The following is a 27660-nucleotide window of genomic DNA, read 5'->3' as shown; positions in this document are numbered from 1 at the left end:
CAGAAGGGAAGTGGAACAGCTGGTCCTCTGGTGCAGTCAGAACCACCTGGAGCTAAACCCGCTCAAAACTGTGGAGATGACAGTGGACTTCAGGAAGAGACCCCCATCAACATCTCCTCTCACCATACTCAACAGGACAGTTCCAACTGCAGACTCATTCAGGTTCCTCGGGTCCACAATTTCACGGGACCTGAAGTGGACCTCCCACATAGACTCCCAAAGGAAGAAGGCCCAGCAGAGGCTGTACTTTCTGCGTCAGCTCAGGAAGTTCAACCTGCCTCAGGAGCTGCTGATCATGTTCTACACAGCAATAGTCCAGTCTGTCCTGACCACATCCATCACTGTCTGGTTTGGATCCGCCACCAGGCATGACAAGGTCAGACTGCAGAGAACAGTCAGGTCTGCAGAGAGGATCATTGGTACCGATCTTCCCTCCATCCAGGACCTGTACCGGTCCCGGGTTGGGAAGCGGGCCAGGAAAATCACCACAGACCCCTCACACCCTGGTCACAACCTGTTTAGACTCCTCCCCTCAGGCCGGTGTTACAGAGCGCTGTACGCCAAAACCAGCCGTCACAAGGACAGTTTCTTCCCCCGGGCTGTCGCTCTGTTGAACTCTGAGCAGTCACAGAGTGTCAGACCATCCACATGAACAATAAACAATAACTCTGCACTGTTGTATATACTCACTGTACAATAATCCTGGTTTGGTGTATAGACAGATTTCTTGGCAACGTCACAAGTGTTTGCGCGCGCAGACAGGGGGCAGAAAGACGTCTTTTCAGAGAGTGTTGATAACGGAGGAGGACTGAATCTTTGCGTGTTTCGTTTAGTAGTAGTAGTAGTACAGTCAAAACGCCAAGGAGTTGTTGTGTTGGCTGAGCTAAAAGAGCCAGTGATGAGTGCCAGATGTTTAATATTCCTAGGGGGAATCATACTTTTGCAAAAAACCGGAGGAGGTTATGGCTTCAGGCAATAAAAAGGGCAGATTGGGGTCCAGATGGTGTTTTGTTTTAGAGCTATCTTAATTCTCTATCTATGAGTTTAAGTTAGCACTGCATGCTCGTCCATGTTCACGTTCATTCATGTTAAAGTTTAACAAAGTTGTAAACAAAAGACGTTGCGTTCAGTAATGCTTGATTTATGCTCGTGCGAAAAATCGTCTGCGTCGGTACGCAGAGAGTCTGCGTCGCCGCGAACCCCCTTCGCAGAGAGTCTGCGTCACTTGACGCGCACCTCCAAAAAATCCTGACTACGCGTCGAAACGACGCCGACAGCAGGGACATGCGACGCAGACCTCAAGGGCTGTGATTGGTCCGCTTTACGTCATTTCCGGTTCTCAGCTTTTCCGGTTCGTTCTGTATACAAGGGCGCCATTTTTAAAATTCTTGGAGCTGCACTTCGAGTTCAAGATGGACCACGAGAAGCATTTGTTCTTCAATATCGATCAGCTCCAGCTCCAAAAGTGTCCTCTCTCGCTCAGTCGCCATTGTTCACTGTGCTGTTCACTCTGCCGCAACCATAGAAAAAAGCCGGAACCGGAAATGAAACACTCCACGCACGAATTCAGGAGATTTCGCGACTCAGCGCCCCCTAGCGTTGTGGCTGTAAATTACCACGCACTGCAAAGAAACCGACGCACAAGCATAAATGCCAAGTGACGGCGATCATGTTCGCCGAAGCTTCGCAGACAAATCGGCGCAGAACCCTAAATCAAGCTTAAATCTGTTCGTAGCAGGCTAGCAGCTAGCGCTAGCTAACTGATATCACGTTTGCGAGTGCTAATGTTGTTATAGCATGCCGGTTGGATCATCATCCTTTCAACTTAACTACAGGTTGTATTTTAATACTTCAAACACGAAATACGTAAACATTAGCCAACATATCTTAGCAAGTAGCCTGCACGTCAACATATCTTAGCATAGCCTGCACGTCAAATGACAAAGAGCTCGAAATCTACAAAAAGGTAAATTCAGCTAAATGTTCAAGATATGTGAGCAAGCCAGGTACGCTCTGTGACTAAAGAAAAACGAAGGGTTCTTAACTTTAATTTAAAAGTAAAATCGGGCTGTCCGATTGATGCCGCTGTTAAAATTGGCTACGTTTTACATTACCCGCCTAACATGATAATTATAGCCATACATATACAGTAACATTGCAAAATTAAAGATGGCCAAACAGATCCAACTAAAATCACGTTTTATTGAGTCTGCAGTTGTGCATTTATATACAAACAAAACAAAAAAGCTTCAATACTTCAATATTTAAGATTGTTGTCGTAGGGGACCAATAAGTCAGTCTGGCTTTCTGCCCCCTGGATGCGCGCGCACCCAGTAATGTTTGTAAACAGGAAACCCGTCTATATATTATCCTATATTTTATGTGTACAGATTCAGATTTATTTGTATTTTTATCTTATTTTATTTAATTTAATTTAATTTTTATTTCACTTATTTAAGCTGCTTCTGTACCAGAGAGAAAAGTTGCCGGAGTCAAATTCCTTGTATGTGTCATACTTGGCCATTAAAGCTGATTCTGATTCTGAAGAGTGAAATGACCATGAACTCGTCCGTTCCTTCACCAACGTCATGTCTGGCGTACTCTGCCTTCTACAGCTGTTGATCCTCTGGAGACACTTAGAGGTGATGCTGGGAAACTGTCATCAGTGTGAAAACTATTAGTCCGACCGGTCGACCCTGAGCAGAGCCATGCCAGCCGTGTGGGATGGAGTTATCCTCATGTCAGCGATGGACTGGACACACATTGATATAAAAGAACCATCAATGTTCAGATCAGATGTGATATTAACCAACATGGTGGGACGTGGAGGACAGCTGTCAAAGAGGACATGTTTGTCTCCACTTCAGTGGAGGACAGCTGTCAAAGAGGAAGTGTTTGTCTCCACTCCAGTGGAGGACAGCTGTCAAAGAGGACATGTTTGTCTCCACTCCAGTGAGCAGCGTCTCCAGTTCTCTTTCTGTGAAGTTCTTCTTTTTCCCGTCTTACTCATTCTTATGTTTTCATTATCTGATCGTACAGAGAGGGGAATCTCAGGTGGAGGGTCAATTTAAATATAATTTCCATATTTAAAAGAGACGTGGACAGGGAGGGGTCAGGTACGCTCGACTGGGATGTACAAACCCTCTGATGTTCTTCCTCTGCAGCTGCTTCTCCATCTTCCTCCTGTAGCTGGCCTTTCCCTCCCTCATCTTCCTTCTCAGCTCCTTCTGTACAGTCCTCAGCTCCTCCTTATTCTCCTCCTTATACACAGCTTTAACAGAGCAGTGTGTAGGTTTACACCACCTCTGGTTCATGAACACAGCCAGGCCTCCTCCTTTCTCCTTACCACTGTCAGCTGTTCTGTCCACCCTCAGAAGGTGAAAGTTGTCCATCATAACAGTAGCGTCCAGGATGCTCGGTGTAATCCAGGTCTCCATCAACAGAAGGACTCTGGGGGGATCTCATGTCTGTCCTGAGGGAACACTACAGGGCTACACAGCACCATCAGCTGTTCCCTCCTGTAAACAAAGGGCCGCTTGGTGCACTGTTACACCGGCCGGTCTGGATGTTGTTATAAATATGTAGACTACAGCGATGGTGAGACTCCCAGTAAAACTATCAAAGTGTGGTGCTGTCTTAAAAGTATCTACAAAGTAATCTCCACTAAAAGTGAAATAAACTGGACAGAAAGAGAGATCAAGTAAGAGCTGTTACAAGCAGCTGTCGGCTTCGACCGGCGCCAGAAGCGTCTAGGAACTTAATGTTAAGGTTGATATATTACTAGTATTAGGAGCAAAGTGTCATTTTAAATGCTGTCTATGGAGGACTAGAAGGGATTTACTGACATCTGTTTTACAAGATGACTTCTTTCCAGATTTGAGGAATACCAGATGAACAAAAGCATCACCAATGAACCACAACAGCCTTCAATCTCATCACCTCATCGTCCACAAATGACTGACAAACTTTAGGAAATGCAACGGAGAGTAAGGCCCTGAAATAGCAGAAGATACACCAAGCTGTTGATGGATACGCTGATGATGATGATGGTATGTTTCAATGTGAGATGAGACGAGGACAAGACAGGACAGAAATGAAGTATTGTGGAACTCATTCTAGAGCTGTGGAAATTAAATGTCAGCACTTTTTGTTCAAATGATTTCAGCTGCACTTTTCTACATTTGATCAAATGTTTCTTCAGCAAAGAAAGTTTAAAAGGAAGAATATTGTTGCAGATGAGTTCAATGGAACTGGTTAGATTAACATTAAGATTAAGATTAAGGTCTGTCGGCCAAGTATACTTGTGCATACTAATATTAATAGTGCCATATGGAAGGATCAGCTCTTTGCTTTTAGACATTTATCACATGTTATGATAAATAAATGTAGATTTAAAAAGGATTTATGATCTGTCATTTAAATGGAATAGATTATTACTGTTAAAAGGACTAAATGAAAAGTTTAGGACTGGAGGACAAAGACTTGGTCCCATCTCTGGTATCTACAGTACTGACCTCTGACCTCTGACCTGTATCTACAGTACTGACCTCTGACCTCTGACCTGTATCTACAGTACTGACCTCTGACCTCTGACCTGTATGTACAGTACTGACCTCTGACCTCTGACCTGTATCTACAGTACTGACCTCTGACATTGAGCTTCACTTGTTTCTCCATCATAATGTCTCCCTCCTTGTTGTAGACGGTGCAGGTGTAGATCTTGGTGTCTCCATCTGTGGGGTATTTCAGGGTCAGACTGAGGTCTCCAGTTTTCAGGTTTTTCTTCATCTTCGTTCTGTTTCTGTAAATCTGGTTCTGGTCTTCAAGTTGGTCAGAGCCGTTCTGATACACATGGACCATCTTGTAGTAACTGTCCTTCCACTCCACTTTAGCGTCTTCAGGCAGGTGAGCTGTGGTTTTGCAGGTCAGCTGGACAGACTCCACCCCTGAATCCACCTCCACCTGGTAGACTGAGAGGACAACAAATCACATCATCAGCTGTAGAGACAGCAGCAGCAGCTCTGATGGTAACAGGACGTCTCTGTCCATCCTTGTCTATGTGTCTCATGTTGGTGGAGGACTCTCAGTGTTCAGTTTGTTTGAGGACGTGGATCAACCAGGTGACCTGAGCTCACCTGACGTCTGTCACACCTCTGACACAAACCAGTGGAAACTAGTTTGTGACTGAACACCAGTTTTCTTCTTCAGGACATTTGGAGCAGTTACCAAAGAAGAAGTCAGGAACTAATGAGGAACCAATCAGATGAATGGATGAGGAAGAACCCTAACCCTCTGCTCTGGTTTTACTGGGACTGGGAGAGACCTGGACTCATGAGCTCAGAGCTCAGGTCCTGATTGAGGACGTCAGGAGCTTCTGATTAGAGCTGGATTGTGTCTCCGTTTGTCCCTGATGTCTTCCTGACTCGTTCCTTGGTAACTAGTCAAAGCGTCCTGTAAAGTGCTGCAGACATGTTTGATGAAGAGTTTCTGACTTCTGGAACTAAACCTGGAAGTTTCTCTTCAGCTCTCTGTAGCAGCTGTTTGAACTCTGAACTCTTTCAGCAGCTGGAACAAGTCTCCTCCACAGGACACATGTTACCATCAGCATTATGGGTAGTGTAGTAGTAGAGACTCACCTGGCATGAAGTAGTGTCGACAATGAAACAAAAGACCCCCAACGACACCAAGAACAACCAGGAGAACCAGGAGAACCAGGAGAACCAGGAGAACCTTGGCCCAGGTTGGAAATAGTTCTGTGGAGAAACATAAAGAACAACATGACCTCTGACCTCTGACCTGTATCTACAGCTCTGACCTCTGACCTGTATCTACAGCTCTGACCTCTGACCTGTATCTACAGTACTGACCTCTGACCTCTGACCTGCATCTACAGTACTGACCTCTGACCTCTGACCTGTATCTACAGCACTGATCTCTGACCTCTGACCTGTATCTACAGTACTGACCTGTATCTACAGCTCTGACCTCTGACCTCTGACCTGTATCTACAGTCCTTACAGTACCTTTGAGGTGGTGCAGCACTACTTTCTCTCTCAGGATGTCTTGGCCTCTGTAGACGGTGCAGATGTATGATCCAGAGTCTCTCTCTGTGGGGTATTTCAGGGTCAGACTGAGGTCTCCAGTTTTCAGCAGGTCTTCATTCATCTTTGTTCTGTCTTTGTAAAACCTGTCCTGTTTGTTAAGTTGGTTGTTTCCGTCTCGATACACATGGACGATGATGAATTCTGGCTCAGAGTGAGTCCACTCCACTGAGGTGTCCTCAGGCAGGTCAGCGTTTGTTCTGCATGGTAGGATGACAGACTCCGCCCCTTCCTGCACCTTCACGTCCACCTGCTGGTCTGAGAGGACAATAAAGCAGATCAACTGTAGAGGCAGGTGTTTGCATCAAAACTGACAAAACTCCCCAAAGAAGAAGAGGATGAAGTCAAGCAGAGAAAAAGGAGCAGTAATTGATAAAGGAATGGGTTTTTGGACGATAAGTTCATCTTCAACGTCCTGTCAGAGTCTCCTCTCTACTAGAACTAAGTTATCTGCATTTACTGTGGATGTGAACAGAGTTACCACTGGATCAAGAACACAGCTGAGAGCTGAGACTTCTCTGCAGAGCACAGAGCTTTCTGAGCAGCTGACATGTTGAGAAGAGTATTAAAAACTTTCAAATGTACCTCCCAGGTTTATCTGAAACAGACTTTTAAAGAATGTGTGATTCATTTGAATGTAACTATGAAATGAAATATTTGAATCTATTGACAGCCCTAATTAGAAGCATCTCATCACATTAGCAGAAACACAACACATCATCTTTACAGGAATGTCTCCCCAGACTGTTCCTAATAATATGAAAACACTGCTGCTTTCAAACTTCATTCCTGGATCACATAAAAACCTGAGTTAGATTTTCATCCTTTCATCGTTGCTAAATGTCTGTGAGAAACTCTTCCTTACACTTTTCTCTAACACTCTTAGAAGGACCCATCACCTTCCTTCAGGTTTTCCAGTCTTTGACAGAGTTAATACTGGTTCTGTCATATCTTGTAGCATGAATGAATGAATGAATGAATGAATGAATGAATGAATGAGGTGCTGCTCTTGTCTCCACTGCTGTTTGTCAAATGTTCTGCTACAGAAAGTGAAACCTCACAAAGGTTCAGTTGAGTCTTTTTCTTCCTCCTCATATTTAAACAGTGAACACATGTTGAGGTTTGTTTCTGACCTTTGACCTGTAGATGTACGTCTGTCACTCTCAGTTCTTCTCTTCCATCACTGATGGAGCAGGTGTAGCTGCCGCTGTCAGAGAGGTGGGGTTTTGTCAGAGTGAGGCTGAAGTCTCCAGTGTCTAGAGCATCAGGCGTCATCGATGTCCTCCCCCTGTAAACCTGGTTCTGACCTTTAACTTCATCTGTTTCTCCTCGTTTGTGGACAGATTTGGGACTGAGATCGTTCCTGGTCCAAATCACTGTGGGGTCCTCAGGTAAAGAATCCAAGTAGTGGCAGGGTAGCAGGACAGACTCCGCCCCCTCATTCACCTGCACCACACCTGCCAGGGCATGCTGGGAAACTGAGAGGACACACAAAGAGAAACACAAATCAGCTGCATGCTGTGGGTTTGACTTGACACATGACTGTAGGTCACATTATCTGCAGGGACCAGAGAAACCAGTTGAACTATCAGTCAGTCAATGAAAAACTACATTTCATTCACAGACTGAAGTCAAAGAACAGATCATTGAATGTGTTTTGACAGTTTTCATAGATTTGTCTGAAAAACTTCCTCTCTTGCTCAAAGTAATGAGTAATGACATTTGTAAGATTGTGTTGATCAGGTCTGTCCTCTACTCCAGTCCTGGAACAGTTTAGAGTTCAGTCAAGCAGAAGATGATTTTTAGCTCTAACTGATGAATGAACTCATGGTGCACCATCTCTCAGGACTGATCTCTGCACTACACTCCATCAGTAAAAGGCCTCCTCTGGTCCTGATACTAACACAGAGACACGTCTCTTCTTTAACAGCACCAATCTAAACCACAAACTGTCTCAACGTCCAAACTAGAACTCCAACCGTGTTATTCATGTCAAGTATTCAGAGATGGCTTCTTGCTTTCACAGATTTACAAGTCTGGAACACTAGGAAGCTAACATGCAGCAAACACAGAGAGAACATCTACTGATTGGAGCAAGATGTTACTGAGAAACATCCTTCATGTTCATGGTCTGCTTGTCCATAAGATCCAGGGGGGCTGGGTCCAAAGTCAATGCTCTGTTCTCTTGTCTTCTTTCTAGCATTTCTAGCACTCAGCTTAGGAAACATGGCCTCATTCTACAGATGTTTGTCTTTCTGTCCACTCCAGGACACCGTAGCTCACTGTGTTTGTGTTTGATAGTTAACCTCTGACCTGGTTCCAGTTCACAATGTCAGGAACAGAAGACTGGAGCGACTGTTCTCTGATCATCTGATACATCCAGACATGTGATAGTCAACGTTCTGTCCTCTGTGCTGCTCAGAAAGCTTTGGATCATTTGTGTTGATTCCAGTAAGAACCCATTTGAAGACTGACCTGTTGTTAATGTGTGAATGTTCAGACTTTTACATTTACAGCAGTGATTAGAAACAGTCCACGTGAACAGAACATCAGACTCTGCTTCTGGACGTGTCCCTCACAGACAAACTAAGAACTAATCAAAGTTGAAACAGGTCATCACTGACTTTCTTTAAAGAGACAGACGTGAGAGAAATGATGTCAGACTGAAGTGAGAATCAGATCCAGGAAGAAGATATCTTACCGTAAACGAGGATCACAAACACCACCAACGTCTTCATCTTCCTGTCAAACTAAGGCTCACAGCAGCTGATCATCTACTGACTCTCTGACAACACTTCTCTGCAGCCACGTTTGTGAAGACAGTGTCAGCTTTCCTCTGACAGGTGAAGAGAGGGAGGGGCCAGGTGTGTCTCTCTCTACATTCAGCTTCACTCTGATAAAGACGTTCAGTTTCCTCATACTTTCACACCTGTTGATAGAAAAGTTAACATGTTCTCTGATTCTCAAACATATATGACAATATTCACTTAACCACAGAGACGTCTAGACCCACTTATGAGTCACGTGCACAGGAGTATAAATATAGATGTCACTGACAGATAGACAGAGCTCACTGTGTTATAGGCTAGGCTAATGTCATTGTGTCCTCTCCTTGCTGCAAGGAAAAGATCCTTAAGGCAACCTCGTCTGGAGTCTGTCTCATCTCTTCTCTCTAGTGTTGGTAATCTTGAAGATTCATCTGACATCTGTTCATCCAGTTTGTGTCAGGTGCAGCAGTCTGACTCTGAAAGTAAACTAAACTAAACTAAATCTAAGGGTTTATTTTCACTGTCTCCTAAAAGAAGTAAGTAAAAGAGTAAAAGAAGTTTCAAACTTGGTCATGACTTGGAATGAAGTTGTCTAAAACTATGTAACACAGAATGATGGGATCATTTTGTTTTAGAAGCCGTTAAAACAGACAACAGGTGTGACTACATGCTGCTATTAAAAAAGATAATGAGATAATGGATCAACACACATGTCTCTGATCACAACCACTAAATAAAATTATTAGGGTTCAAGCAGTGAAGCTGCTGGAAATTTTCCTCTGTTTTCTTATTATTATTCCTCATCTTTCGCCATGGGAGTCTATGGCAGCCCGTAGAACCGTATGGTAAAAAGTTGTGAAATTTGGCACATAGCTTAAGGGCAGTCTCAATATTACTTTGACTGAGTTACATGTAAGCACTAAGCACGGTCTAGCGCCACCAACTGGTCAAAGTTTGAAGTACATTTGAACCGTATGTCTAATCTTTGAAAACAAGGTATCGTTGGAATCCTTGGATCATGACGATTTCAACGCACCCTATGACGTCATAATGCGTCATGATAGATTTTTCGCAATTTACGATTTTGTTGAAAAACGAAACTAATTTTCAGAGGTGACAAATTTTGTCCGATTCTCACGGAAATTTGTGCAGACCGTCTTCTGACCAATGCGCACAAAACTTATATCAGGCGTCTTCAGCTTCGAAACCGTTTGGCCGCTACAGCCAATCAAAATTGGCAGCAAAGGCGGCATTTTCCATTTGAGCTCATATCTCGGCAACGCTTTGGTGCAATGAAACCAAATTTGGTACCACGCTTCCAGACCCTGTCCCGAGTGCACGAACAAAAATCTGGTGTCTTGTGGCCACTCGGGGGCGCTATAATTAGCAAAACATTGTTTTTGCTCATATCTCTTGACGCGTTTTTATTTGAAATGAAAATGTGATATTCGCAGATACCATGGGTTGCCCCAGTGACAGTTCACGCCAACTTTTCGTGTTAGCCAATCGCAGTCGGCGGCGAAGCTGCCAAACAGGACGTTTGCTTATATCTCGGTGACATTTTGGCTTCTGAAAACCAAACTTGGTCACATGCTTCGACACTCTCTAAGAAGTGCGCAATAAAAATTTGGTGTCATTCGGCCACTAGGGGGCGATGTAATTAGCAAAATTGCGTTTTTGCTTATAAAATTGCGTCTGGCCCATATGCCTGATGTTCAAAAACATGGTACTGTTGGACTCCTTGGATCATGCCGAGATCAACGATGCCTATGATGTTCATTTCGCCCCATTGGATTGTCCGCCATATTGGATTTTGTTGAAAGCGAAACAAAATTTTCAGCGGCCGTAAATGTTGTCCGATTCTCACCAAAATCAGCATAGACCATCTTCAGACCGATCCGCATGAAACGACCTGCTTGGACTCCTCATTGCTGCTTGCGACTATATTTAGTCATTCTCATTGTTTAAAATTATTTAAATCATTTAACAATTTTATTAATTATTATTTCATAAGGTGAATCATACCATAAATTAAAAAAATAAATGTAAAGTTTATGTTAATGTGTTGGAAACAAGTTCACTAAAATGAAAATTCATAGCTGATGTTTTCTAAGCAGTTAAAAGCGACGGTGAGCAGTAAACAGGAAGACAAGACGAAGGATCAACTAAAGAGCATTAGAGGAAATAACAGAGAGGAAGCTGATGTAGTAAAATGATGACTACTAATGTTGGAGCTGCTGTAGAACGTTCACACACCACACAGGACATTTATCACACTGAGACCTGATAAAACTCACCTCACATTATTAACACAGATTAATAATCTATGAATGGATGAGGAGAAGGCAGACTGCTCTGTTTGAACCAGTGACCTATCAGCCAATCACAAAATAGTCCTTCTGTTGCCAGGTGAAATAGTAGCACCGTAACCACGCCTTCCACAAATGCGCGCGAATGCTGCGACTGAACGCACACGTCAAAGAAGAACTGGAGGTGGAGACATCCGGTAATTGTTTCACTTCATCACTTGGAGCTAACACAGGAGACAAAGACCAGTGCTGTTCAAGGGGACACTTATGTACGTGTGGCGAGGTGTGTGGGGTGGGGGGAGTTATAGAGAAGTCTGTGTATGGTTATATTATCACTGAGAACAGTCACCGACAACGCCACCTGGGGAATTTCGCCCCAGGAAGTAGTTTTGAGTCCCGGCCACCTTAAGGACACACAGGTTCGTTTTGCTCAAGGCAAGAGACACATTTCACTTGTGAGGGAAATATGTATATACTTTATTACAAAAATGGTCTAAAACACACAGTAAAAACACCATTCACTCAGGAGAAAGCAGTGTTTCCTCTATGTTGATTTTGGAGCAGCGGCCCGCCATGGTTTCATTTTCTGCCGCCGCTGTATCAGAAATGGGGCAGACGCACAATAGTCGCGGTCGCCTTTTAAATGATCCTGCAGACATAATGCACCCCCCGTTGGCTGCCGCTCACATTGTAATTTAATAAGTAGAACTATTCAGAGGTTATTGGGGCTGTCCAGTTTAACTCCACATAGCCTACTGTTGTGTTGATGTAGCTTTTGGTCAAAACGTTAGCTTTCTTCTGAGTCGACTATTAAACTTAACAGCTCCACCAAAAACGTCACCGCGGTGGGTCCGTTTTAATTGGACAACGTTCAACTTGTCAGTTCTGTCAGCTCACGTCCTGATATCAAAGCATCTGGAAACAACGGTAAGTGATTCACTAATATAATACCAATTGGAAATAGTCTATAGATGTAGTAATAGACGTAATGATGTTAAAGTAAATCAGTGTTTCCCATTAATTAACGAGACTGTGGCGGCCCTCGTTAATTCTCGTTAAATCTCGTAAATAAATGATGATGATGATGATGATGATAATGATAAACAATATTTATTATTTCCTAATCACTGTCAGTCAGCCCATCCCGGTGTACTCGGTCCCTCCAGCCCGCGAGTGAGCGCACTCGCACTCACATACACACACATACACTAGGTCTCGCTGCATTGTCTGAGCTTTCCTGGCTGCACCTGTATCCACTCATACATCTGAGGACAGCAGGACGGCATTTGAAGAGAATTTGAGAATTTTTTGAGAAGAGAAACGACGAGATGATCTATGGCAGGGGTGCTCATTACGTCGATCGCGATCGACCGGTAGATCGCGAAGGTAGTGCGGGTAGATCGTGTGGCGCCGAATGTTTTTTTTTTAGATGTTAGTCTAAAACATTTATCTGTTGCAACTCCAAAACAAACAGCAAGACAAACGTTCATCTTGATTTTTACTTTATATTTGCAACATGCCCACAGTTCAGCGGCACATACATCCACAGCCACGCACAACTGAAACAACTCAACACTACCGTCTTTCTTAAAGAGACAGCGCTATTTTTCTAAAGGTGCAGTGCACCAGTTTTTCTTGATAAAAATAAAAACAAAGATGGATGGAGCTTTTAACACTGTAGCACCAATTAATATGACAATTAATATGACTAATATGACTACATATATATTATTAATGAACCAACCCTGCCACCACAGTCTCCTAAAATCCTGTGGGAAACACTGTAGCCTAAATAGCCTACACAGAAAAGTTTAGGTTTTAATGAATTAGGCTACACACACGCACAAAGGCCGCACGACCGAAACGTTGTTACCCCTGCTGCTAAATGTGAAAATAAATTAGCAAAAAGAAACGATTGTGAAGTGCAATGAATTAGGCTACAGAATGCTTAGCCTATATGTCAAGATCAAATTAAGCAGACAGTGTAGCCTACACGTGAGTGTCCTACCCTAATCTATAGGCAAGGATAGCCTAGCCTACTGACAATTTACAATAATTTGTTACGTATTTGGCAGTAGCCTAGCCTATTTATGCTATTTAGAACATATTTTATGAGTGGAAGGGGTCTCTTTAAGTAGCCTAACCTTGTTTCTTTAGTTGAAATAGGACGAAAATATGTGCAATATTACATTAGCTATTAGACAGTAGACAACACAGTGTGACCCATTTATAGCTGTGCGCTCGTCAGTCTGGCTCACTCTGTAACAACAGCACCCAAACGCTATTCGGCGGAAATGTGTCATTTCCGTTTCATACTTGGGACGGGACCGGGCGGGGGGTGGGACCGGGGGGCGGGTGGGACATTTCCCAGACACTCGTGCCAGTCGCCCACACATGCACACACAAAATCGGTGACGAGACCCAGAACCAAGGGGAGCACAGCACACCAAACGGGGGGGGGGGGGGGGATCCCACCACCACCAGACCACCAGCGCCACCACCGGACCTCAGCAGCTAAAGAAGAAAACAGGGAAATTAGTGAGGTTGCACTAACACACAAACATAACAAAAACACCCAAACTCTAACCAAACAGGCAGTTGGCAAACAATATCAATCAATAAACAAAACAAAAATACAAACGGCCAATTGCCAGGTCGAGAAAGGAATAATGAAAAATAATACAAAGGAATCCACCAAACTGAATATCAAAAATAAAGAAAAACAACAAATCCAATAAACAGGCGGAATAAACTGAGTAAACTATAGAAAGGGGAGTTCACCCCACTACTCAGTCAACCGTTAAATGTTAATCTCCTTGATGCACGAAACAATCTACGCCCGAGCCACCCAATGGGCAGCTAACCACCAGGAGAGACAATATAAAAGAAGCGAAAACAATGCAACTCATAAAGCGAAGCATAAAGCTAATAATAGAAAAGCAGCAAAGCAAAACAGCAGCAGTCCCCCGTAGCTCGTAGCGATGTGTAGCGTGATTAGCGTCACGCAGCCCTGTCAGCTGATGCTGACGTCACCCGCGCACCGTTGACCACGGGGATCTGGGGACCCAATAAATCAGTTAATGATAGCTAGCATAGGTGTACCAAAGTGGGAAAGGTCAAGGGGCTACATACTAGAGGTGTGCGATACCGCTAGATTTGGTATCGATCCGATACCAAGTAAATACAGGGCTAGTATCGCCGATACCGATATCGATACTTTTTAATAATTACGGTGGATGCATCATCAGTCTGAATCCAATCTAAATCTGAATTAATTTTCATGACATTTAAGTGTTTTTGTGATTTGCCTTTTGGATTATTAATCAGTTCAAATCCAGTACAGAATTTGGGCAAAGTTTATAAGGAAATAGAAAATACTTTATTATCACAATAAAAGTTTTTGTTCAAAAACAACACGAAATGATCAGGACAAATAAAGGACAAATAAAATAAAAATTAACAAATAAAAATAAATTATTTTTAGTGTTCAGAAACTACAATACAATTATAACACTAAATCTCTCCCTTCATTGTGCTTCTTTCTGGATTTGGATGTACAAAATGATCACTCAAATATTATTATATTATTATATTATTAGTGTTAGTACAATATAATACAAAAATAAGACAACATTTCTCCCCTTTAGTGCACTTCTTTCTTCTTTTTAGTTATCTGTTACAGAAAGGTGAGTCTGTACAACAAGTCACCTTTCTGTAACACAAAAAGTTTGTTGTGTTACCACTGTATCTTACAGCCTTTTTACAAATAGCACAACTTGCTATTGTTTCATTTTCGGCGTGAAAATATAACCAAACAGCCCTACTCTTTCTCTCTGCCATTCTCCTGCTCCGTCTCTGTGTTGTGTGTAATGCGTTGCTGCTGGTCGGACCTGGCAGGTAGTGGTGGGCGGTGTTCGGTCACCTGGCCCCGCAGAGTCACCTGACGGTACAACAAACACACGACAGGGGGAGGAGGAGCAAAATGATCCTGCTCTGCTCTGTGACAGCAGCGGCATTTAGACACAGATCAGGTCGCCTCATGAAACGAGAGAAACTGAAACTTAAGTATCGATCTCATTACATTGGTATCGATAATATCGATACCAACGTTGGTATCGATATTATCGATATTTGGATCGATCCGCCCACCACTACTACATACCAGTTAGCAGGGTTGGCTAGCACACCGCAGGGAGAGGACAAGAGCGTGCTGCACAGCTACCGGCATCTACCCCTGACCATATGATAATTAGCTGCCGCTAACTAGCAGCAATCAACTGTGCAGAGAGAGGGAGACGCTCACCACCGAAGGCCATTTAAGTAGCACACACACAGGAGTACAGGAGGCACCAGGCGGCAACCTCCGGGTCTGAAAATTGAAGCCAATGCGGAAGTGTAAAAAACTGCAGTTCATGGAGTGGCCGCTTGAGGCTCCAAAAGGGAGCAAATCCCCATTGACCCCCATGTTAAAATGCCCAACTTTACAGCAATATTAAACATGTTTACAGCCTGGTACAAAAAATGGTTTTAGTCTCAATGCCTTACTTCACTATTCATGACAACTGTACGGGGGGTGAATTTTTTTCTAACGCATTCGTTTATTTTTTATTAAGGTTTAAAATTCTGCATAATTAAGGGCGTTCCCGCCTTGAGTGACAGGTAACGTATGGGCCGGTCCCTTGGCGGTAGCTGCTAGCTGCTAGCTTTGGTCGCTCCGCTAGTCCTCAGTTAGCTAATCAGTGTCACAACCATCCGGCCGTACTTGTAGTCAGTTTTGGAAAATAGTACACACAAATACCACTGACAAATACCGAATAAACAATGGCTTGTTCGGTTAATGGTTCTAACAGACCTTCAAAGAAATCTGCTATTCAGTTTTTTCGGTGAGTGAAACACTGGTTTTATTCTAAACATGTTCTCACTAATTAGCAAGCATTGGTGTTTGCAAAACAGGCACGTTAGCTCAGCTTGTTAGCTAGCTTGTTAGCCAGCTAATGAATTAGCCTTCAGGTATTTCATTAGCTGCGGTGTTAACGGGAGCACATTGTTGGTTGTCACAGTTATTAAACCGACTTGTATAGAAAACAATACGTAATATAGAAGTGTTGGACTTTACGATGATGATGCCTTTAAACCTAATGCCTCTGTATGAGGTTGGTAAAAATAGTTCACCTCATAAATTAGCTATTAGTTATTAACCAGTTACCTTTTTCTTCTGTAGGACACTCTGGGAGAGATAAATCTGGGCAACAAACAACACTAACAACAGTAATAATAAAGAGGTTGAAAACGTTACCTACTGTATTTCACAAGACATATGAATTTGTAATTTGTAAATTAGCATCCAGATGTATGCAGATGATGCTGTAATTTACACACATGGCAAAAATTATCAAGAGATCTCATCTACTCTTACATCTGCAATGGTCCACATTGATAACTGGCTTACTAAGTCTTGTCTCCATCTGAACACCAGCAAGACCGTTTGCATGGTATTTTCTAAACAAAACTCAAAGGTGACACAGTCTAATGTGTTTCTTAGAGGACAGGAGCTAAAAATTGTAAAGGAATTTAAATATCTGGGGGTGACATTGGATTCAAACTTAACATTCAAAAGTCACATAAAAAGGGTGGCAAACAAGGTTAGATTCAATCTACAGAACTTCAAACAAATCAGGTCATCTCTCAGTCTAAGTGCTGCCAGAATGTACACACAATGATATTCTCACACATTGAGCACTGTTTTACAAATTGGTCACTAACTAACATGACAACGCTTAAGCCTATTGAAGTACTTTTCAAGAGAGCCATTAAAATCTTTGATAAAAAAGCCTTATCATTTCATCACTGTAATATACTGAAAAAGCATAAACTATTGAGTTTTGAGAATTTTAAAAACTTTAAGTATGCCTGTTTTGTTTATAAGGCTATATATCATCTTGCCCCTCCCCCACTGAATGACTTCTTTCAGAGAATTGAGAGTGGTGGTAGTACAAGGGCCTCTACTAAAGGGGACTGTGTAATACCTTTTAGGCGCACCACATTTGGACAAACTGTTTTGTCAGTAAAGGGAAATAAATATTGGAATAGCCTGCCCCCCACAATAAGAGACCGTCCCTCATAAATTAATTTTAAAACTCATTTAAAATTCTGGCTTTTAGAAAACCAAAGCTGCACTCACTTTTAAACTGTCTCACACATTTCACTATGTGTGACGATCACTTGTTCTCTTGTACTTTGTCTTGACTGTTGTTGCTAGTGCTTTGTCTTGCATCTCAAACTATGAGGGTGTTGTATACTTGTTATTTGTCTTCAATATGCACTGTCCCTATCTAAATAAACAATTAATTAATTAATTGTAATTACTGTTACATCTGTTAACACATTAAAGCATACTAAACAACTTGGAAATGTGTTGTCTATAATGTTGATGTTTCCCTGAATGCATGACTTGATCCTAACTTGTTTAACCACTGCTTGTATCACAGTAATATTTTGTTATTAATACAGAAAAGACTAAATATAATTTAAACTAACAGCAAATGTTGGACTTCCTGACATTCATCAGTTTTCAATGTTAATATTGTGGACTTTTTAACACAGTTTTTGTTTGTTACCTTTCTACATAAACTACAATTCTGTATTCTATCTCATGTGTTGAACATCATTGCCTGTTGTTTTTTAACTTTCAGATTAACAGTGACATTTGTGAAAGATCTACAGTAAGCATGAAAGACAAAAGGAGTGCAAATACAAACAGGATTTTAATGTAATATTTAAAAATATTTGTTATAGAAAAAAAAAAGTGAAGAAGGCCTTTCCACTGCAGTCCACCCAGACAAACCATCAGATGAGGACATCCTGCAGACTGAGGTTGTTTCCCATGGTGGTCACAGCTCTCTAGGCCCCACGCTGTCACCCATTATCCACACTGTATCCGTGGAAGGGAAAAAAGTATAAGTTAACTAAACTATTATGTCACATTTGAAGGGTTAAATGGAAAAAATAATACCAGTACATACATTAACTAGTTACTGAAAGAATCATCTTGTAATAATGTGCCTGTCTTTTTCAGATCATGATGGTAAGAACTTTAAACAGCAGCCAGCACCAACGTTGTTTATTAACGATATTAAACATATTCAAGGAACATAATCCACTAAAGTTGTTTGAAATATGAATTATTTAATAAAAATATAACTTTTTAGGTTTAACTGTGAAGTCATGTGATTCAGGTTCGTTGGTAGAAGCTGTAGACGTGTTTTGAGTAAATGTTTTATGACAACTTCACAAAGTTCTGCAACACTCGACAAAATCTACAGCTGTAATTTAACCAAGTTACTACCTTTATTTATTTTGTTGTGTATAACTAAAATTAAGACATAACTGATTATTTCGAGTGTTATATATCTTCTGGTGAACTTACCTCGAGCAAGGTGAGCTGGGGTGCTGGGAGGACGGGTGAGGAAAAAGGGGGAGTTGGCCGCTTTGCCGTGTTAGCCGGCTGCTAGCACATACCTGTCAAGTATCCCGTTTTGGCCGGGAAAGTCCCGTATTTTACCCTTCTTTCCCGCCGTCCTCCCGTATTAGTATTTTCCCGTAAATCTCCCGTATTTTAACATGCGTTATTAAAAAATAATAATACCCCGGGCCCGGGCGGAGTAAAAAAAATAAAATAAAAATATTCCCAATCTGAGCTCTGTCACTAGCCTCGCGATAACTGCCACCTGCAGTAGCATACTACAGGTACTGTAGATCGCGATGGTAGTGCGGGTAGATCGCGTGCCATTGAATTTTTTTTTTTTTTTTTTTTTTGATGTTAGTCTAAAACATGCATCCATTGCAACTCCAAAACAAACAGCAAGACAGCGCTTCATCTTTATTTTTACTTTATAGTTGCAACATGCCCTCATGTGCACACATCCACAGCCACGCAACAACTCCAGACTACCGTCTTTCTTAAAGAGACAGCGCTATTTTTGTAAAGGTGCAGTGCACCAATTTTTCTTGATAAAAATAAAAACAAAGATGGATAGAGCTTTTAACACTGTAACAACTATTAATATGACAATTTAAAAAAAAATGTGTATATATATATATATATATATATATACACGGGTAGATCACTTTGACTTGGTCATTGTAAAAGTAGCTCGCAAGCCAGAAAAATGTGGGCACCCCTGATATAAGGGATACTGGAGCTTGGTTGGGGTGGTGGGACTGCTTGCGGCGGGCGCCGGAAAATTTCCCTTATTTTTAAATCCAAAACTTGACAGGTATGTGCTAGCACCTCGGATAGCGATTAGCCTAGCTCAGTAGCCTGAGCTAACACGGTAGCGGAGAGTTGAGTGGGCGGGTTTCAGCATCCAGGCTGCCTTAGGTCCGCCCCAACACGACGCCCATGTCCATATTTGGAGTATCCGAGTGTGGGCGGAGTAAAGCAAAACCAACATGGTGACTGAAGGCCCCGCCCACTACAGGCTTCATTTTAGAATTCAGAATCCAATGGGTGACGTCACGATGGGTTTGTCCATAGTATATACAGTCAATGGGAGGAGATCACTGTCTTGTTAAACTCCTTCATGAATGCTAAATTGATATTGGGAGGTGACTGGAATTGTATTAATGATCCCATAAATGACTGTCACCCACAAAGACCTTTAAGAAGCCCATGTGGAGAGTTTAACGACCTATGTTTACAATTAAACTGTTGTGATATATGGAGATTAAGGAACCCGTCTCAAATCCAGTTCACTTGGAATAACAAAGATCTATCAAAGAGATCCAGGATTGACTTTTGGCTTATTTCAAATGATTTCATAGATAAAGTAAAGGAAACCAATGTTGGGCCTGGTACTAAGGCACTCAGTATTGGGGTTTGGCTATCATGAATAATTAATAATTATCAAAAATAATTATTTATTATTAAATAATTGGATCTGAATTACTAGATCACCTCGGGGCACCACCCTTCTAGGAAGGGAAAAGATAGCCAATTAATCAAAACAGTCTCATAAATTATACTAAATTGTCAATTTGGAGTTCGGATTAATAATTAACTTAATAACTATAACCAAAATTACCATGTTAACAACTAGTTACAGTTGAAGGAATTTGGAGTTCTTGACAGTGTAGAGGTTGGCAACATTCACTCTTGTGCAATATTAAACAGACAGGTATGTTTAAAAGACATTTATTAACAAGAATAAAAGTAAACATACAAGCTAACTACAGTGTACTCAATACAGGTGTGTGTGTGTGTGTGTGAGCCAAAATGGCCGCTGGTTGTGTGTGAGCCAAAATGGCCGCCGGTTGTGGGCGTGTCAAGATGGCCGCCGGTTGTGGGCGTGCCAAGATGGCCGCCGGTTGTGGGCGTGTCAAGATGGCCGCTGGGCCTTGAGGTCTTGAACACAAAGGAAACAATGGCTGCTGAGTGGGGGCACTCAGACCATGTGCTGGCCAGTAGATATGTGGAATGTGATAAGGGTTTTATGAGGTGCCAGGTTAGAGGAAGAGAGGTTAGTTAAGCATGCAAGACCCTGAGTCTATGTGTTGCACATTTTAAACTAACATCAAACCACTATACTATAAACAACTCAATAAACACAAATATCACATTCAATCAAAGTTCTATGCGTAGCTTAGCTTAGCTTGACTAGGCCCAGGTCATACTACCAGTTGGTGGAAAGTCCATTTCTGGTGTGTTGCTCCTTAAGCTGGCTGATGGAAGGGCCGAGCTGGGAAAAGTTGAAGTCCTTGCTGTGTTTTCCTGATAGCAAACGTTGGAGGGAAACCGGCCGCTCCTTGAAGTCCTTTGAAGTGGCTGGTTAGCAGCTCGGTGCTAACTAGCCGTGTGGCTCCTGTCCTTTGAGAGTTTAGCCTGCAAAACCTTTGGTTTGTTGGCTAAAGAGCTGGTGTAGATTCCTCAGCAGGAACTCGCTTCGCTGCTGTATGGAGAACAGGCCTGCAAGTAGTTGCTCTTTGTTAGCAGACTACCTGGCGCCCAGCTGCAGCTTAGCAGCTGGGGGTCTCCACCGGGGAGGTGTGGAGTTGAAGAGGTGGAAGAGTAGAGAATAAGAGAGAGAACAAAGGCCAAACGGTGCATTTTATATGACCTGATGACCTCATAGGTCACATGCCACTGTCAACCAGTGAACTGCTTGGTCAGTTTTTCACACCTGGAGGATTGTGGGACATAGAGTTCTGGTGCTTCCCTTTGTTCCCAAGACAAAGGCAGCCATGTGGTTAACTTGATTATGCGTGGTGAGCTTCCATAGCTCACCACCAGGTTCAGATCCCAACATTCCCCCCTTTGGTCTCACGATCTCACTCGATGTGTGGTTGTGAGAGCACAAGTGTCCGTGCATAATCCAAGTTGGAAAAGTTCATTCATGGTAATGACATCTAGGCAGTCTGTTAACCAACTGGGCTGTGGTAAACGCTAACTATCCTAGCTAAGCAGAACAAAATCATCAGGTGAAAACTGAAATACACATAAGCACATTGACATTTACTAACAGTGTTAGTGAGAAAGAGAAGAATGTCAGTGATGTAAATTGTTAGGGTAAGATACAGAAAGAGAGTGGCACCTACAATGATAAAACCATTTCCAAACGTCCAAGAGTTTTGTGGTTTACTCATTGGATCCTATTAGAATAATTATTATTCAGTGCAGTACTCGGTCTGATCTTAACAGAAATAACAATTTTGTCCTTCGTGCAGATGTTGCTGCGGAAGGATGTCATTACATTTAAAAATCTTGGTTGTCAATGGCTGTATCATTGTCTGAATGTGTCCTAAAATTTGTGTTGGATAAGGACATCTATGACTAGCAAAATACTACCGAGGAGTTGGTACAGGTGTAATTGCAAAGTTAGACAGTGGGTCCAATCAGAATTTAGGCTTTTCTCAAATAATAGTGGCAGGTGTGACTATTATTGAGTTGAAAACTATGGAGTTTGCTGCTGTTGCTAACAAATCACAAGTTTGCCTACTTAACTGCAAAGAAAGTAAAGTACTTAGTACCTACTGGCAGTACAGGGATTGACTGTGTTATTATTTCCGTGAGGAAGGAACTCTGAGCTTGTGTTGCCTTAAGTTCTTCTGAACTCGTGGCTCAGGGCTGTAACGCTCCGTGTAGCCAGAGGCATTGTCACTGTCTGCTGAATTATGATCATCTAAACTGCACTCAGAGATGCTGCGATCATCATCTGAGCAGTCTATTGGCTGATCATACTGCTGGGCCATAATTTCGGAGTAAGGCTTTCTACAGCTTCGACTGTGTGAATGCCTATCTCGGGGAAGCTGGCGGACATGGCGGCTACGCTCAGTGTCCCTGTGTGGCCCTTTATCACCCCCCTTTGGTCTGTTGTGAGGGTGATGTTTAAAGGTGGTAGATTGGGATGATGCCTTGGTGGTTGAGCTGGAGGGCTCAACTGTCTTCCCTCTTGTTTTGGAAGTGACAACAGTTTCCCAAGCCACCTGTGTCATCTTCCTGATGTCCTGCATCGAGGGGTCACCTTGGCGTGTCATGAGTACAACGTGAGTGCGTACACATGGGTGAAGGTTCTGCAAGAATAAGGACTTGAAGGTGGAGCCTTCTTCTAAGCCTGGTGCATTCTTGCCCTGAAAGTACACATCTCTCAAACGTTTGTAATAATCTCTGGGATGCTCATGACGGGTATGTTTGATTTGGAGGGCTGCAACCATTGAGTCAATCTCATCAGCAGTAGAAGAGAATTCTTCTAGTAGTGCTTGACGGAGCTCTGAGTAGTCATCTCTGACTGTGGGAGGTTGTGACTGGATAAACTTATGGACAGCTTTAGAGCTTGTTTTCCATACAAGTTTAACCTTCTCCCTTTGGGTTGCATGGGGCAAATCAATTAGGGCGTGGTCTAAATCCCTAATGTAATTGTCAACGTTATGATCACAGCTGTCTGGATCAAAATGTTCAATGTCCTGAGCAAGGAACTCAAGCACTTTAAAGCGGGGACACTGTGGTGTCCGGGCAGGTGCATCACGTGCAACAGTTATCTCTGGTGGAAAGGCGGGGGCTGGGCAAACCTGTGGTGTTGTAGTCCCCCCTTCGGAGAGATGGGCACGGATGGGAGTGTCATACATCATAGGCTGAAAAGAAGATTGGGCAGAATATCTTCTGGAGGATAAACTACAAATCTCTTCACGGTCTATGTCAGAGAGATGGGACGTCAGGTAATTGTTACCTCGGTCTCTCAGAGGAGGTTGAGGACCTGACTCCATTCCCAGCAACTTAGGGTCAGCTGGAAATTGTTCCCATTTTCTAACTGTAGGGGACGTTAACCTTTCACTACAGGAGGAGTGTGAATCGGAGTAACCAGAATCACATTGGCTTAATGACGGCGGTGGGGAGAGACAACCCGATTTAAGCCTTAGCAGTTCTTCTTTGTGTGCACAAAGATCGGACTCTACTGAGTGCAAGTCTGCTAAGTAGCGCATAGCTTTATTATTGGCCATTTGTACCTCATGGAGGAGACAAGCCGTTTGCGCTTTAAGGGCCTCTACCTCCGTTTCTAAGGCTGCTTTGCTCTGAGAGGCAAGGCTGGATTGCCTGTGGAAGTTCAGAAGCAAACATCTTAACAATGGGCCTTTGGATGCAGTCTGTGCATCACACCTGTCCTTCAGTAGAGAATCTATCTCATCCCTGCACTCACTGAAATTCAACTTGTTAATGAATTCAGGGTAGCCTGGGTTTAGGCTCTGTGCAAGGGAAGAAATGAATTGCTCTACACAGGGGTTCTCCATTGTTATGTGGGATGGAGGTGTCAAAAACAACAACAACAACAACAACAAAGCAATGGGGTTAGCAATGCTATGCTAAGTAGCTATGTAGCTTCTAAGAGAGAGGCTAGAAAGGTAGCTATGGCACCATCTAGTGGCTCTAGTGGGCACAACAAATTTGGTAACACAGTAAATGCAAATTTACTCACCAAAACTCAAAATGCAATAACTGAAATGCAGGGCAGTAACAGTTAGAGACGTGATTCTTAAAGTTAACTTGGGCTGGAATGCATGGCAGTAACAGCTAAATATATATAACTTATATTTCACAGGGCTGGTAGCACGCTGTGGCTCTATCTCAGACTCCTTATCTTACTTAGGCTGAAATGCATGGCAGTAACAGCTGGCACAAGTTCTTTCACACAGGGCCGATGGCACGCTGTGGTTTAATTCAACAGGGGAGCACTTAAATTAACAGGAACAGCTTGACTGGATTGCATGAATACGTGGTATTCGAATGCCGAAATTCTTACAACTACGAAAAGTAGGTTCAACTTGTATTAGCTAGCAGCAAAAGCAACTCTTAATGTACCACAATGGGACTGAAAACGGTAGTTATTAATAACGCATTATTAATAATTTATCAATTTATGAATTTCATAAATTATCACCACACTGCACCTGTTCGTAAGTACAACTGGACATCTACTCCTGTGGTAGACTAGTGGGATTGAACGTTAAGACTTCTGGCAAGTCTAAAAGTTGTTCAAAAATATTTTTGGCTTTGGCCAAAATTATGCTGAAATTAATATTGCACAATTATGAATAATTGCCAACAGTACTCTGCCTCACACGGGGCACCATTTGTTGGGCCTGGTACTAAGGCACTCAGTATTGGGGTTTGGCTATCATGAATAATTAATAATTATCAAAAATAATTATTTATTATTAAATAATTGGATCTGAATTACTAGATCACCTCGGGGCACCACCCTTCTAGGAAGGGAAAAGATAGCCAATTAATCAAAACAGTCTCATAAATTATACTAAATTGTCAATTTGGAGTTCGGATTAATAATTAACTTAATAACTATAACCAAAATTACCATGTTAACAACTAGTTACAGTTGAAGGAATTTGGAGTTCTTGACAGTGTAGAGGTTGGCAACATTCACTCTTGTGCAATATTAAACAGACAGGTATGTTTAAAAGACATTTATTAACAAGAATAAAAGTAAACATACAAGCTAACTACAGTGTACTCAATACAGGTGTGTGTGTGTGTGTGTGTGTGTGAGCCAAAATGGCCGCTGGTTGTGTGTGAGCCAAAATGGCCGCCGGTTGTGGGCGTGTCAAGATGGCCGCCGGTTGTGGGCGTGCCAAGATGGCCGCCGGTTGTGGGCGTGTCAAGATGGCCGCTGGGCCTTGAGGTCTTGAACACAAAGGAAACAATGGCTGCTGAGTGGGGGCACTCAGACCATGTGCTGGCCAGTAGATATGTGGAATGTGATAAGGGTTTTATGAGGTGCCAGGTTAGAGGAAGAGAGGTTAGTTAAGCATGCAAGACCCTGAGTCTATGTGTTGCACATTTTAAACTAACATCAAACCACTATACTATAAACAACTCAATAAACACAAATATCACATTCAATCAAAGTTCTATGCGTAGCTTAGCTTAGCTTGACTAGGCCCAGGTCATACTACCAGTTGGTGGAAAGTCCATTTCTGGTGTGTTGCTCCTTAAGCTGGCTGATGGAAGGGCCGAGCTGGGAAAAGTTGAAGTCCTTGCTGTGTTTTCCTGATAGCAAACGTTGGAGGGAAACCGGCCGCTCCTTGAAGTCCTTTGAAGTGGCTGGTTAGCAGCTCGGTGCTAACTAGCCGTGTGGCTCCTGTCCTTTGAGAGTTTAGCCTGCAAAACCTTTGGTTTGTTGGCTAAAGAGCTGGTGTAGATTCCTCAGCAGGAACTCGCTTCGCTGCTGTATGGAGAACAGGCCTGCAAGTAGTTGCTCTTTGTTAGCAGACTACCTGGCGCCCAGCTGCAGCTTAGCAGCTGGGGGTCTCCACCGGGGAGGTGTGGAGTTGAAGAGGTGGAAGAGTAGAGAATAAGAGAGAGAACAAAGGCCAAACGGTGCATTTTATATGACCTGATGACCTCATAGGTCACATGCCACTGTCAACCAGTGAACTGCTTGGTCAGTTTTTCACACCTGGAGGATTGTGGGACATAGAGTTCTGGTGCTTCCCTTTGTTCCCAAGACAAAGGCAGCCATGTGGTTAACTTGATTATGCGTGGTGAGCTTCCATAGCTCACCACCAGGTTCAGATCCCAACACCAAAATGGAACCTTCAATACTCACGGATCACAAAATTGTTTCTCTGACATTGTATATTAGGAACCTTCCGGTTAAAGGTAAGTCTGACTACTGGAAATTAAACAATACGCTTTTGTGTGATAAGTCTTTCAAAGAAAAAGTCACAGAAATCATACATGATAATTGGAAGAAAGCTCAAGAAGAGAAAATATATGGCAAACACTGGGAATATACAAAATTCTTGATTCGTAACATGGCAATTAAAAGGGGAAAGGAATTGGCTAAGGAAAAAAGAATTAAACAAGAGAAAATTTTAAAGGATATCATTTCTATTTATGAAAATAACACACTCTCTCAGATTGAAATCAACAGGTTAGCTGAGCTACAATCTGATTTGGACAATATATATCAAAATATGGCACGTGGTGCATTTATCCGTTCCAGACGGAAATGGATGGAACATGGTGAAAAAAATACCAGGGTTGGGTCAGATTACTTTGAAATGTAATCGATTACTGACTACAAATTACATGGCAATTTTTGTAATCAGTAACGTAATCAGTTGGATTACCAATAACATGTAACGTAATCTGATTACTTTTAGATTACTTTAATAAATATGCACCTTAAGTAAAAGACACCGTCACAGAATTGATCAATGAATTCTCTTTTTATTTTTATTTTTATTATTTCATTACATCTAAGAAAACTTTTTGCTCTCAGTAAAGCTGAGAAAGCATTCCTTTGTGAATGAACTAAAAACTGTATTAACTAAAAACTTTATATTTATTACTAAGTACTTTCTTTACTCTGAACATATCCGTTTTTCAGACCATATCCTCATATCAACCTGTTTAACTCTTTTCTTACATCATATTGAATGTTTACAACTAAAAACATTCCTAAAACATTTTTCTATCTTTTCTCATATTTCTCTTTCTGAACATTTCTCATAGCATATTCACAACATGTCTTTCAAAATCTCAAAATAAATCTGTAAATAAATCTGTAAACATACCATAGAACAAAAGTGAACATGTTCTTTTTACAACATATTAGGATTTCTTCATGCCCAGGCTGTCATAAACAAGTTGCATTGTTTGCATGATAAAATGTAATCAGGTAATCCCCAACAATGTAACTGTAATCTGATTACACAATTTTTGTACTGTAATCTGGGCTGATTACAGTTACTTGATTTTTGTAATCTGATTACGTAATCCAGATTACATGTAATCCATTACTACCCAACCCTGAAAAATACCAAATATTTTCATAATCTAGAAAAAAGAAATGCTTCTGTGAATAACATGTATAAACTCAAAGTTGATCAGCAGATCTCTGAAAACCCTCAAAAAATTTCTAAAGCTGTGGAAGAGTTTTATAAAAACTTATATTCTGAACCAAATGACAT

At 42.1% G+C, this 27660-nt stretch overlaps 2 protein-coding genes across 2 annotated transcripts in view; both read right to left on the bottom strand.

The window, feature by feature from the left end:
• The window catches only part of LOC311488234 (uncharacterized protein), a gene marked incomplete at both ends in the record, with an annotated part of 134342 nt that overhangs the window by 46071 nt on the left and 60611 nt on the right, over positions 1 to 27660 (bottom strand). The gene's annotated exons all lie outside the window — the stretch shown is intronic.
• On the bottom strand, positions 5803 to 10773 carry LOC311486126 (matrix remodeling-associated protein 8-like; the record flags this gene model as incomplete). Its single annotated transcript, XM_084541888.1, has 3 exons — positions 5803 to 6402; positions 7275 to 7579; positions 10737 to 10773. 3 exons carry the CDS (start codon positions 10771 to 10773, stop codon positions 5803 to 5805), a joined length of 942 nt encoding a protein of 313 aa, XP_084398014.1.

Source organism: Chelon labrosus (assembly GCF_963514085.1).
Source record: "Chelon labrosus genome assembly, chromosome: 1".
Taxonomy (NCBI): domain Eukaryota; kingdom Metazoa; phylum Chordata; class Actinopteri; order Mugiliformes; family Mugilidae; genus Chelon; species Chelon labrosus.
Note: the sequence above shows the minus strand (reverse complement) of the source record. Positions and strands in the feature narration are given on the sequence as shown.